This window comes from Nilaparvata lugens, chromosome 3, assembly GCF_014356525.2.
Source record: "Nilaparvata lugens isolate BPH chromosome 3, ASM1435652v1, whole genome shotgun sequence".
In the NCBI taxonomy this organism is placed as follows: Eukaryota; Metazoa; Arthropoda; class Insecta; order Hemiptera; family Delphacidae; genus Nilaparvata; species Nilaparvata lugens.
In genome coordinates this window covers 39934121-39949527 of record NC_052506.1, presented here as the reverse complement: position 1 = coordinate 39949527, position 15407 = coordinate 39934121, and the positions used below count along the sequence as shown (strand labels likewise).

At 32.6% G+C, this 15407-nt stretch overlaps 2 protein-coding genes across 3 annotated transcripts in view; one reads left to right on the top strand and one right to left on the bottom strand.

The window, feature by feature from the left end:
* Window positions 1–15407, top strand: part of LOC111044095 (protein CEPU-1) — a 51890-nt gene that overhangs the window by 14024 nt on the left and 22459 nt on the right. The window contains exons 2-3 of one of the 2 annotated variants that reach the window (XM_039423784.1): window positions 5157–5261; window positions 6686–6901. In XM_039423784.1, coding sequence (XP_039279718.1) covers window positions 5157–5261; window positions 6686–6901 — 321 coding nt within the window. Of the gene's footprint in view, window positions 1–5156; window positions 5262–6672; window positions 6902–15407 lie in introns of both variants that reach the window. The other variant, XM_039423785.1, reaches the window with a different exon arrangement.
* Window positions 1–15407, bottom strand: part of LOC111044098 — a 153779-nt gene that overhangs the window by 133450 nt on the left and 4922 nt on the right. The gene's annotated exons all lie outside the window — the stretch shown is intronic.

Genomic DNA, 15407 nt, shown 5'->3' with positions numbered 1-15407 from the left:
ACAGGGTCCTAATTTTTTTTCTCATTTCGCAGCTATTTAGTGGCATCTATTATCACCGCGACTTACCGTACTTGTTCTGTTCGCACCTTTAGAAATTTAAAATGTTAACAGTAAAAACCAGACAAAATGAACATTAATGTAAACTGTATATAAATGAGCTAAAATATAAACATTGATTTGTTTGCTCTTCCAAACAATTTCTTTCAAGGATTTTTAATTTGTGCTACATACCTATTGCTACACCCTACATTTAAGAAGTAAATGAAGAAGATGAATGTAATTTGAATGGCCAGGATAGTTAATTTAAATTGAGTAGTGAACAATAATTAATCATGTAACCTGATTAAATTCTAAATCAGGCCTATAGTATGATAACTATGCAATTTATATTCATTACAAACGAATCTTTTTAATTTCTATAGGTGATATTTAGTTTTATTTTATAGATAATGAAATGAAAAAAATGCCGAAAGAATTACGTAGTGTATGTGAAGGCCTAGCATAAACAAGGGATAATCCATGCAAGAAGTGTTTCCGATCAATTGCGTTGGCTTTGTCTTTTGACCTCTCAACCTCATCCGGTACGGTAATTATTGAATAAATCGATCGCACTGTCTGTTTGGAGGGTGATTGAGGGGACAGATGTTTGTCTGGGAAGTTGCTCTCTATTGAACCAAGTCAACTTGTGGATCTCGTCTTTTTAATTGAGGTGACGGTGATGCAGCCAATTATATTGCAGATGGCAACGACAAGTCGATTGTCTCTTACGAATTAACTCCTCATTCTTTTGCACTTTAATATAAGCCTTGCGCCTTATCCCTTTGTCATTCCTTCTGTTTGGCTGGACATTCTTTTGCTTCAAAAAAGTCTTAGAAACTCCATTTAGAGACTCAATGGCTGATTAGATTTGATTGAATAGAATCAAACCTTCAATTTTTCAAAACAAGTTATCTTATTTATAGAAAAGGATATTTATTAAAGCAACAGAACACAAATTGGAGTGAGGTAGGTGGTGTTGCTTCCCTCACTGCGCTAAGAGGTTTGTATCAGTAGGCCTATATCAGTACGTCAAGCTCACTGTAGTACAGTACCTGATCATAGCCGGGTTTCGCTACATAGATTACAATGATGATATAATCTACTTAATATATTATGAAGAATCAATCCAGGATGTTGAGATGACACAATCCAAACCATTTATCGGAAGACAAATGAAGAGAATAACACAATATTGAAGTAGCCCTTTTTTGTGTTTGAGACTGCTGAATAATATGTCTGGAGCCTGGAGGCCAACCTGCGTGGAATTTTCCATTTTTTATTAATAAGATCACATAGGCTGACTACTAACATGATTGGCTGGCGTTATAAGGTTACAGTATAAAACGAGAAATACATTTTTTGTAACATGTTTGGTAATTGTAATGGGACTATAAATCAACATCATTATTCAATCTTTATGATAGATTATGTAACATATAGTCCGATTAAAATAATTGAAACTACCAAACACGTAAGAATATCCTAAAGGTTTTTCTTCCTTTTGAAGCCGGGTAGGTCAGTTATCTATGATGCAGGATATTGACATTGATTGCGATCAATTTCCAGTTCAAAGCCCAATAAAGGCTACCTACTGACACTTCCTGAAAATGCAAATTCCTTGTTCAGTAGTAAATGAGCTATGAGTCATCAGTAAAACTGGCACAGGAAATTTTTCTGAATAAATGAGATGTATAGACTGTGATTCAAAACATGTGTCATGCTCAAGTGGTCATCATCCGGCTTCCCTTCCATTCACGCTTTTAAATCAGCTACTGATCTATAAATTTATTTATCACAATCAGTTAGAACTAAACAATACTATACTACAAACTACCATTAATCAAAAAGACCTATTCATTCGAATGTAGCCTACATTATGTCATGATATTATACATAGGAAGATTCTAGAAGTAAACAATTTTATAACATAAACAATGAAAATATAACCTTAATAGAGATAAAGCTCCTATTTCAAATGTACACCAGTAGTAAAAATAAATTATAGATTTGAGATTTTGAAGGCTCTAATGTACATCCAAAGTTTATTGGGTGCATCCAAAGTACCTACATACATCCAGGCGGCTTTATGCATAGATTACTTTTTCCAATGATTTTTTTCATTTAGTACAGTAGCCTATATTGTGAAGAGAGAGAAAATATTGTACCTCTTTTGAGATTTCAACACAATCATTATGAAAAGTGAATCGCATTTGAATTAATTCTCTTCAAATTATTTTTTGTCCCTTTGAATAGTTTTTAATTGGTGGATGTATATACACACTCTTAATGCACTTAATTGCATCAGCCTACAACCTATATCTACAGTATAAAAAATATTGATTTTCAATAATCAAATAAAAAATTACTACATTTCTCTGAAGGTTTTGAATATTGATTAGCAAATTTTACTAGTAGTTCTGTGAACAGTATTCTCATCCACAAGTACCCGATTGAAACTATAGACCTTATGGAAATACAGCAATAGACTGGCTTCTCCACACATCTGTGTAATCACTTGTCAGCTGATTTATGATGAATAATTCTATAGTCTGATTTTTACTCTAATATTGGCGTATGAAGGAGGCTCCTTTTTCCTTTTATATTATCCTTGAAATGCAAAATCTCCAAAAACCTTGTATATACGTCGACGCGCAATTAAAAACGAACATACCTGTCAAATTTCATGAAAATCTATTACCGCGTTTCGCCGTAAATGCGCAACATATAAACATTTGAACATTCAAACATTTAAACATTTACACATTAAGAGAAATACCAAACCGTCGACTTGAATCTTAGACCTCACTCCGTTCGGTCAATTATATTCTATCTAACTGCAAAATTTAGTTAATGTGTTCCTTGGAAAAAATTCTCAATTTTCAATGGTAGGCCTACGATAAAATGAAAATTATAATACTAAAACTTATGAGAGATTTATTTGTGGACGTTGTGTTATTCACAACGTTGGACCTGGTAAACCCAGGTCCAATGATTCATTAAAGGAATGGAAAATTAACAATGTAAAAATCTGTGCTACACTACAATATGAAGATTGGTAGCAATGAAAGAATAAATATCTTGTTGAAAGAAACAACCGAAGAAAGCGAAGCTGTGCGCACATGATAAATGATTGTGGAAAGGTATCATTGAAAATGTAGCGGTTGCTTAAATGACGTATTGTATGGGCCAATTGGTCACAATAGGTCGGAATCTTTTCCAATTGTCCAACACAACAGTGGTGGTAACTAACTCCCTTGTGCATAAGTGGCAGCTTTGTGAGACGCCACCCTCAATCTGTGTCTAAATTTGACTGGGAAGATCTATTGCTTGAAGCCGACCAGCATAAAATGTATCCAATAGGTTATGACTGAGACATAGGTCATTCATGAGCACTTCGCGTCGAGTGTCGTGTTAAAATGAATCTCACTTTCAACGATCGGTATACGATAACAAGGGTGGAATCCCTCCTGTCAATCGCTACTTATTTGTTTTTTTTTTCAAACAAAAATAATGGCCACTTATAAGTGAATAATGTCTCTATGTCACTCTTGATTTTGTCACACTATCCTTAATAAAAGTGACAAAAGAATGTGACTAAAAGATTATTGGAAATGTTTCAAATATTATTTTTTATTGATGCCTACATGAGCTCATTGCTTGTTCTTGGGTAATGAAAGGTGCGAAAATGATTTGATGAGATGATCAAACGTCCATGCCTACCGGCGGGATTCGAACCTACAACCAGGTAGCGCTAGTAGACAGCTATTTGAACAGAACAAATCTTATTTCATCTTATAACCTACTAATACGTGATGTAGCCTATGTAATACCGTATTAAAAACGTTCATCGCTTATCAACGAGAATATTTCATTTCCAGCTAACATAATATAAATAATATCATATTATAAATGCATGCATCGAGACGACTAATCAATAAAAAAAAATTGATTCTGAATCAATGTTTGCATTGAAACATGAATACACAATTTTTATAGCCAAATTCTTATTATCAGGAAAGATAAAGGGGATGTAGTTATCAAGAAGTATTTCAACTTTGAACGTTTTTAAAAGGAGTGATGTCCACAGCTTACATAGGTATAAGCATAGACTAAATAAACATAGGTTTCGATCTGTGATATGTGGTATAAGGGTTGGAAATAATAAGATGGATGATGAATATTAAATCCATGGGAATTATTTAAAGCAACAGAATACGTGTTAGAATAAGACCTAGACCTGAGTACTGGTTCTCATTCTTTCATAAAAACTATTACATTCATTTGATATGCAAATTCAATTGTCTTTACTGGAAAAGATCAATGCTGAAGCTGAGAGCCATAATGAATAGTTTTCATCATGTTGATTGCATAACTTTATTTCTACAGACTGTTTAAAAATGAATAACGAGTTCAAGGAGCAAATGAGTTTTAGAATATTGATACAGCTAGAGAATATAGAATTTACTATCCTATACTCTCTGGATACAGCACAGAACATAAATGAAGAATCATATTTGACAAAGAGGAGATCTGATGAAACATAAGCTACCAAGTGTAATCAAAACTATGAAACCAGTAAAAAACTGGTTGGGGTGTATCCAATTACAACAGGAGCGTAGTCCGCATTGCTCTCATTACCATTATTTTTATTATTATTTTGGTCTCAACATTTCTTATGGTACAATATTTTAGCCTAGCCTAGACTAATATTTCTTATATGAGAGTACCTACTCGTCGATGTCGTCTTCTTCCTACAAGGATTAGGCAATTAGGCAATTCGTCTGTTCCGACTTCAAACTCTCCATCATACCCAGTTATAGGCCAAGTACCTACTTACTAATTTCATTTTATGAGAAACTGTTTTGAATTGTGTAATAGTGTTTTCAGTTTGGCCTCTCAGAAATGACCTTTTGAAAAATATACCTATTTTTTAATTATTTGTTTATATTTTATTGATGCTATCAAGAAATGATTCCACGATAGATCAACAAGGTACATCCAATTAGAACCATATAGCTAGTATTGTAGTCATACTATTCAATGATCCACTTCCACTTCACATCGGTTTCTTCAAATAGGATATTAATAAAAATATTCAATTTTTATCACGTTTTCAGGTTTAACAAATGGCAACGATACGCCGATTTTTACAAGTAGACCATCTATAATGAAGGCTTCACATCATGATACTGTACAACTACCCTGCTTTATTGACAACTTGGGTAAGTTCTATCAAGTTACAGTGAGTCTAAATCAGTTGAGCTACAACACATTAAAAACTAATATTAAACAAAGTTATTTGAAACCTCCAACCAAGTGAAACCTCCTCAACTCAAGTAGGGAAAAGAATTTCAGATTATAAGAGTAAGTTTATTTATTTATTCATCACAAAAACAAGGAAGACTACAGGCATCAAGTCTTCACTAGTTTTCTACAATCAAATTGACCATGTAACTACAACACTACAGCGATATAATGCATGCAAGGTATACTTAAGTATGAGAAAAAAAGGTAAAAACCTAGAACATAGCACACAGGAAAGAACTTTGTGTTCCTTCTTCTGTGGTATGAGTAAGCAGAAGTAAATGAAATACTGTATAAATATAAGAATAAATAAAGTGGAATAAAAGAACAATTAAAAAACTATTCAGATATAAAAGTTGAAACAAACTAAATAGAAACCAAGTAGGCTATATCAGAATCGGATGAATGTTAAATATTGAATAAAGTAATTAGTAATAGTATTATTAAGTAAATAGTGAGTAGATATTGTTAAATTCCTGATCTACATTTTGGATTTCTATGCTAGCTTTAAAAATAAGAACAAAGTCATGGAAGTAGGATATAGAAAAAGAGAGTTTAGTTATTCATATGTTTGGTATGCGTGATAATAAAAACAATGGAAGCAGAAAAAATATTTGGAGCAAATATTCAAAAATAACAGTTGAAGTGAATTCAACTATGAGTTAAGGAGTAACTGGAAAAGAGATATTGTTGAAGCAGTGATTTAAAGAGTAACAACAATGAAAGCTTGAAAAAAATGAAAGAAGAAAATTTATTCAAGTCGGTTAAAACAAAATGTGGGCCCAACTCCTGTAGATACCACTTATTAGTTTAAAAATCGCTTTCCGGTGGTTCTGAACCCACCTAATCTGTAGGTACACACATCTCTCATAACTCTTATTCGCCTCATTACCCACGCACAAGCTTGAAGCTCATGTGGGCATCATCCTCAGCAAAAAAAAGCAATGTCGTCTTATCTGAATTTTGAATTTTGGAAGGAGATTGCTTCTTAAAATGCAATCCTCAGGATATTTTTCAATTCATTTATCATGGAAAAATACTTTTTCTACGGTTACACTTAACAATAAATCTAATTTTAATGAGAAAAGGATATTATTTTCTGTTGAATAATATGATATGTTTTTGTGGATGAATACACTACTGAGGCCCGGTTGCAAAAAATTCGGTTAAATTTTAATCGTGATTAATTTCACGAGAGCCAATCATAGGCTTTTTAGAAAAAAATCACGATTAAAATTCAACCGGCTTTTGTGCAACCGACACTAAGTATCATATATTACACTTTATACAGTATTATATTACGTTGTATGATGAATGTATGTATATTAGTGGCTGATGTTAGGTGCGAACACAGTGCGGTGGTGGCGTGAGCAAGAGCTGATCTGGGACTCGAGTGACACTGGTCTGCGCGCGCCGGCCAATGTGCGAATGTTCGCCACCAACCACACACTCGAGGTGGCTGACGTCAGCGCGGCTGACTCGGGCAACTACATATGCCAAGTTGTCCGCCCCGAGCCCTGGGGGCCACTCAATCAGATTCACGCCATCGAGGTTCAATGCAAGTACTTACAACTCTCAACATTGACATACATATAAGATAGAATGATAAGATATCTCATGGTATAAGGCATTTATGTTCCAATTTATACTGTTAACTCAAGTCGATAGTCCTAGCAGTTATTTTTCGTGAAGCTATGTGACGCTGGTTGTCTCTCATACTGTGACGTTCTTTCACTTTCACCCGGCCAAAACAGTAAAAATAGACAGTAGTCGACAGTAATCGGCTTGAATTAACAATGAATCGGTTTAAATTTGGTACATAAAAGATATATACCATGGGATATCTTCTTATACTATATTTTCTCTATGCTATTGACCACCAAATATAAACAGATTCACTACAAACGGTCAGCATTCCTTGTCAACGGTCAGCATCAATGATTTCCATTAACCCAATGCGCACAGATGTACATCCAACAATGAGAAAATTACTGCCTTACTTGGGCAAGGCAAATCTTGTGCCATTTTTCTCTCAAATTTCGGTGATATGACACAGTCCCAAATAAAGGTTGGGCAATAATATAACTAGGTGCCTTGTTAAGGAACGGCAGACCTTTGCGCCATTTTTGTCCCGACTTTCGGTCAAAGTCAAAGATGTGTTTATTTCCAATATTTCTAAAATTAAAAATGTTACAGTGATTAATAATTGATAAGAGATACAAAAATGAAATAAAATTGATGAGATATTCCATAATACTGTAATAGTGTGAAATTGAGTGGGTATATTGTAGTTAGTGATGTAAAATTCCCGGAAATTAAAGATTGAGGAAATATTCCCAGGGAATTCAAGGAAAATATTCCCAAAAATCATAAATTCCCAGGAATTTATGGGAACTTAAGGAAATTTATGATTTCTTTCATAAAAAAATACCGAAAAAGACGTTTTTTGTTACACATGGTCTCAATCACCTGTTATACAACAGATTTATGTAAGAAATATAAGGATGAATAACTTACAAATTGTAGTAAGTTCAAAGAAAACAGTAATTTGAAGTTCATAAACTGAAAGGAGAAATGAGCACTCAATAAATCATTTAATTGCACCACTATTATCATGCTACTTTCATGTCTTACAAGTTGAATAAGATTATTTCACTTACTAATAAATGCCTTTAAATCAGGTAAACGAAGTCAACAAAGTATTGAGTGTAATTTAACTTTCATTTCAAGATTTTATTTAATTTCTCCGCACAAAAATAATTGACCCCCTAAATAAAGATTAGAGTTAGAATATAAATCCAAAAGTTAGAAATTATAAAATACAGTGAAATAGGCTGAACTAAAACAAGGAGAATACTCGAGTTAATTCAATATTAAAAAGAAAATAATTCCACAGCTCACAACCTTTCAAGAGTCATTGAGGCTCACTTAACATGTAATAAGATACTAGTCCAGGCAACGAATGCTCAAAAAGATATAGAGGGAAAAGTTTGGAACCCAATTTTTGACCTCGCAGTACTTTTAAGGATAGTGAGGGGGTAAGCATATAAAAAGTCCTCACTCCTACCATACTCAACACTAAAACTGCTATAAAAATTGATGGAAAGCATAAAATGATGAAATAATACATTAGATTGAAGAGAATTGAATGCTCTACAACTCACTGTCTTTTAAATACTCCTGTAGTCCAGTCAATGAAATACTATGGAGAAAAAATTTTGGAATACAATTTTTGACCCCGTAGCTCTTCTTTTAAGGATAGTAAAGGAGTAATCAAATTAAAAGTCCTCACTCCTACCCCCTGTGTACAAAAATTCCTTTTTTCGATGCATTGTTGTTGAGTAATAAGCCCTGAAAATGCAAAACGTTAGAAGAATAACTGTCTTTTCAAAGATTTTACACTTTTAGAAGTGAATATCCCAAAAACTAAAGAAGATATCACAAAACTCTACTGTACAAAAATTGTAGGAAATTTATCTAGCTCATTTATCTTACTCAGTTAGCAATGTCGCTGAAATGCATTGTTTCCCAGTTACATGCGTGTCAGCCAGAAATGAAAAATGCAATTTTTAAACTACCCTCATCCCTTTTAAGCTCAAGGAGTAGGGATGAGGACTTTTGATATGTTCAACTTCTAACTAGTTCAAACAAAGCTGCGAAGTCAAATATTGTGTTCCAAACATTCCCTCCTAATTTTCCTGACAATTGATCTATTGTTGAAGATTTTTTGATCTATTAGGTACTGAAGATTTCACACCCAACACTATAACGGCTGCAACAATCATTGGGAGATGCGTAAAATAATGAGACCATAGATGAAATTGAAGAGAATATAATGCTCTATGAGCCCATGATTAGCACGAATTTTTCAATGAGTCGTTAAAAAGTTATAAGGCCAAAAAGATGAAAAAAATCGGAGCCGGAAGGGTTTTTCTTCAAAATGTGATACCTTAGAGAGCTCATACCTAGAAAACTATGAGAGATATGGAAAAATGTTGGAAATGGAACTTCTAGGATAATTTGTGAGCTTTAATATTATGATTGTGTTCGACAAAAATTTCCAAAAGGCGCATATTGTTCTAGATATATGCAAAAAACAAAATATGGCACTTTCAAACCACCCCCACCACCTTAGCACAGGGGGTAGGAGTGAGGACTTTTGATATGTTTACCCCCTTACTAATCTTAAAATAGCTACGGGATCAAAAATTGTGTTCCAGAATTTTCCCTCTATAATCTTTCATTGACTGGACTATAGGAGTATTTAAAAGACATTAGTGAGTGAGCAAAAACAGGCTCAAAGAATGATATTTGTTGATTATATCAATGTAAAAATTGGCTGAACTTGATCAATATCAAATAGAATGATGATTTATTGATTATATTGATGTAAAATATGAGTGGTATAGATCAATTTCAATCATTTTTAGAACAATTTTATAAATTCCCTTAAATTCCCAAAATTTCTTGGACTCGGGAATATTGCCAAATCATAAGTTCGTTCCCACTGGGAATATTCCCGATCCACATCACTAATTGTAGCTGTTTTTATGTGTCTTATTTTTCAGGTTTTTGAACTGGAATGAACTTTGATTTGTACTTTCAGATTTTAGTGTGAGAATATTTGACCATGTTTATTGAATTTGCTAACTTGTTGCTTAGTTGTCGAAATTAAAGCAATTTTCGTGCATTTTTCAAATACAGTTTCAATTTCATGTCGAAAAAGCCACTATATTTGAAAATTGTACGAGCATTGCACCTTTTTGCAGCTTTGGCTTTTCCACTGGAAGTTATGCTTAACGCTCGTGGAGGGGGAATAATTTTCAGTGAAAAGGCCACAGTTCGAATTGAGATGTAATCAAAATCAAATCAATTTTTTTTCACAAAACAAACAGTTGAGCGTCCTACCAAAGGTTTTTCGGCGGGTGCCCAGTTACAGGAAAAAAATGAGTTACAAAAGATAAATAAACTTACACAAAATAAATATTACATTTCAGTAATTTTAAGTAAAAAATGAAAGAAAACTAATACAAAATGCAAAAATAAAATAAGAAATATAAATCAGATTTTGATACAGAATTAATAAAAAAAGGGAAAAATGAAAATTTATTAGAAAGGAATGAAATAATAAGGAAAAGGGAAAAATTGTTTTACACAAGTAATAGTACATTTTTATCGTTGAGGCAGGCGGCAGTGACAATAAAAGGAAAATTCTAAAACTTCAGCCAGCAAAAATTGAAAAATTCTAATAATGTAAGCATATGCTGTCATTTTTTTAACTGGACGTTTCTTAAATTATGTGTACGTTTGTAATATTATTAGTTCTATAAATTGATTGTGCAGTTATTATTGAGATACAACATTACATCCTTCTTAGAGTAATCACGAATATTTGGTGGTAGTCTGTTGAATAAGTAGGGAATTACATAATGTAGGGATCTTCTACCATAAATATTATTGAATCTGGGTACTACATATATTGACGGAGATCTTAAATTGTAGGGTGAGGGAGGAGCAAGGAGTCTATAGTATAAATTTTCTTTGTGGAGTATTACAATTTTGAAAAGAAAGAAATGTTTAGGCGGTAAGGTATGATAGAATATTTGTAAGCTACGTGGGTTGTATGGATCAATATTATTAACATAAGGAATTCTGGTAGTTATACATTTTAATGTTCTTAATTGTATTCGTTCAACTCTAGATAAAAGATAATTGGCTGCACTTCCCCATGATTCAATGCCATATCTAATTATTGGTTCCATCAAGGACTTATAAATCAGATATAAGCAGTCAGGGGTGATATTTTTATGCAAATAAAAGACTTTTGCGTTAAGCGCTTGAAGTTTTTTTGAAATGTAGTCTATGTGAGGACACCATCTCAGGCTGCTATCGATTATAATGCCAAGGTAACGGGTACTATTTACTAAAGTAAGAGACGGACAAGTGCAGATCTGAGAAGCATTCGCATGAAGGCAATGACAGTCGTGGATTAACGTTGCATCTTAGATGTGGAGATTTAAAGTGCATAAGTACAGTTTTTTTCCTGTTGATTATGAGATTTCTGTCATGGGACCATTTCAGAATTCTGTTGTAATCAAACTGTATTAATTGTTCAGCCACTTTTAAATTCTTATGTCCAACGATCAGAGCTGTATCGTCAGCATACATTAATACTTCTCCATGTCTTATTACTTTGGAAATTGAATTTACATCGATTTTGTACAAAATGGGACCTAAAATGCTTCCCTGCGGAACTCCAAAATTGTCACATTTATATAACCCACTGTGATTGCCCCCTAGGTTGACCATGAAGTGCCAATCACTCAGATAGCTCTCAAACAATTTCAATACATTGCCAGTAATTCCAATATTAAGTAATTCTTTGAGAAGTATCCTATGATTAAGTGTATCAAATGCTTTTGAATAATCTATGAATAGCGCAAGAACATGATATCTGTCATTCAGGAGAGTATTTATTTTATGTGTAAAATTTACTAGAAGTGACTCAGTGCATTTTCCTTTTTGGAATCCATACTGATAATTAGAAATAATATTGTTCTGGAGTATGTATTTATTTAATTGTGTTAATAAATATTTTTCAAAAATTTTTTCTGGTACTGACAATATAGAGATTGGTCTGTAGATATTGAAGTTATCACGAAGTTATGCACCAGATTTATGAATTGGTTTAACTATTGAATTTTTCAGGGAGTCGGGGAGAATGCCTTTTAAAATAGATAGGTTGATCATGCGGCAAAGAGGAGTGCAAAGATAGTCTTCAAGGGTTTGCATTCCAATACTCTTATACCATCAAATCCAGGGGATTTGTTTTTATCCATTTCAGGAACTATATGTTTAATGTCTTGAATAGTAGCTTGTCTTAGATAGAAGTTTTGATTAGGTGGGATTGAAACAGAGTCATCAAGAATTATTGCACATAAATGGGAAGTATTTCTAATATTTGTTATGAAAGAATCCGCGAAGGCTGAGCAAATTTGTTCTGGATTTGAGAATTTGTGAGAGAAATCTTTAAGGATTCTACTATCTGAGACGTCAGATGATCGTCCTAAAATACCATTCATACACTTCCATTTCTTCCTGATATTGTTTTTTTGAATCATTGAAGCTTTTTATTATATAAGTTCGTTTAGCAAGTGTGATATCTTTATTGAGTTTGTTCCTATAAACTTGATAATCATTTTTGTACACAGTATTCGTATGGTTGCTTTTGGAACGCCTAAATAAAATATCTCTTATTTTAAGCTTATTATATAGCTAATATGTCATCCAGTTATTTTTAAAATCATTGGAATGATTGGTTTTAATACGAATAATTTTCTCAGATTGTTTTGTTGCACTATCAAAATTTAATTTAATCATGTCATATAACAAATTGGGAGAGGAAAGTAATTGACAACTATTCCATTCACTTTGTTCTAATAAAGATATACGTTTTTTCTTATCTATGATAGTTTTGAGTACTTTTTGGACATGATTGGGATTCGATTGTAGGTTGCAATGAATTTTGCAACCAATGATATAATGATCGGAGATCTTTACATTGATGACTCCGGTACGAGAAATAAAATTACTATTTAGACGTAAAATGATCAATACAAGTTTGAGTGAGCAAACTTTGTCTGAGCTCTTCTCTTGTGACAGCAGAAATACCTTTTTTGCAACCATAAGAAAAAAGCATTGATTCATATAACTGAACAAATTGATCATTGGATTTAAGAATATCTAGGTTCGCATCACCGATAATGATAAGATTAGCTGTATTATCTAGATCTAATGAAATTATCTTTATGAAAACTGTGTGGTCTATACAAACTTATTATATTAAGAGTCAGGTTATTAACATTGAAATTCAGCATAATATATCCTAGATTTTCTGAACTGAAATTGACAGATACTTCCTTGAAATTAATATTTTTTTCTAAAAGCAACAAGGCCATAATAAAATCTGCTTGGAGCACACTTGTATACAGCTTTATAACCATTTATTTGAAAAAGGCTACTTAGGTCAGGATCGATATTGATTTCTGATAACAAAATAATATCGATATTCGCATTATAGATAGCTTCAGTAAATTCGTCAAAATTCTGTCGCAATGATCTAATATCAAGGTAGATAATTTTGAACGGATAACTAATCTGTTGAGCTAACAAGGAAGGGACGCTCTTATCAGCAAGCCAGCTATCGATTGTCAGAAACGTTTTGCATGGCAAAACCATCTCCTCAATTTGAAAATCATTGTCAATCATGATTGTAGTTGTTGATTAATTAAAAGGGAATTGTAATTATAATTTTGAGTTTACCTGGGATAGTATGTTCGTGCATTACAGAGAATAGGGTGATAATCTCTATACTTATAAAAGGCTCAGCCCCGACAGACTGAAATCACACCACAGCCCAAACTACTGAGCCTAAAAACTTGAAATTTTGCACGATTGTTTATGGTAGCCTGAAAACATCCACTAAGAAAGGATCTTCAGAAATTTGCCCCCCTGAGGGAGCTGGGACCCCCCCCCCAAAATTTTGTACTTTTTAACCGCTCATTGCACAGCAAAATCATGAGGAACTTTTTTGTTCAGCTACGAAAAAAAATTAGATCTATGTAGAAAAATTTCGATCAGGAGCGCAGGGGGGTCCAGGAGAGGGCATTTTCAAAAATGTTTATGTAAAATCACACTACAGCTCAAACTAATTGTCCTACAGACTTGAAACTTTGCACAAATATTCTTCAAACATGCTAGACGCGCACTAAGAACGGATTTTGAGATATTTTGCCTCTAAGGGTTTCAAAGGATGAAAAAGGATCCTATTAAGTAAGGTTATGAACATAGTAAGGTGAGTGCCATATGGAAATGAAATAATTTATTTATTGACATGTGATATTCTAACATATGTAGTACCGTAATCATTGGAAATAACAAAATAATATGATAGAAATTAAAAAAAGAACATCTGTTCTATTATTGCTTTCCACCTGATTCCACTCAACCTCAATAATATTGTTCTGATAATTGATAAATATGTTTAATAATATTATTATTGATATAATAAAAGTATTGTTTTAATAATTAATTATTATCATTAATATTTTTATTTTCACAAACTCTGTATAATTTATAATGGTGAATGTGAAACAGCTGCATCAAAGAAATTATCTCAAAAACATATGTTTAGGAAAACCTTAGTTTGTTTTGAACTTCGTTTTCCTGATGCAATGTATAAGCCTACACGTGGCATGTATTATTAATTTTTCAGCTAGAACAGTTTTTGAGACTGCTAAATAAACGTCTACAGTTTTATCAATGCTGTATCGGCAATATGAAAACGCATGCAGTTGATATGTCTTTAAATAAAGGTGTTGATATCTACATGATAATTATTCTCTACCATTTTTACTTAATTAAAATTTCAAAATTATTCAAGTCTTGATAGAAAGATTGACTCACTGTACAGTCAGTCGAAAATTTTAATATTGAAATGAGGGGTATATTGGCAAGCTGAACAAAAAAGTAAGGTCCTATGCACCTTTTTGATATTATTTCTTCAAATGAAAAATGAGTTTTGTGGGTTGTCAAAACTCCCCCTGAAAGAGACGAACTATTCATTTTATCCTATCTTTTAGTAAAATAACAATGATTCCTGCATTGAATAACATCTATCTTGCCAACAAGAATCGAACTATTTGTGAATTTAGATATGACCTACACTTTAGATTTATATAATTCTATTGATAAATTCATGGAAATTGAAGTACTTTTTTCAGTTAGTTGATTAAATTGATTATCAATAGAGAAAGTGATTATAATTTTATCAATACAGAATTAGTTGAATGAATTGTCGATGTACTGAGTTCTTGGTCAACAATAATTCAATATTGGTATTTATCCAATCATTTTTTTTCAGAAGTTATTTCATTTGAATTAGAAAATATTTAAAGGCTCCTATCAATTTATCAATCGTAACAATGAATTCTTCAAAACATGAATTTAATCAAATAAAAGATTGCCCATACTCCTGTATTCATGTTCGCATGTTTTCCACTTAT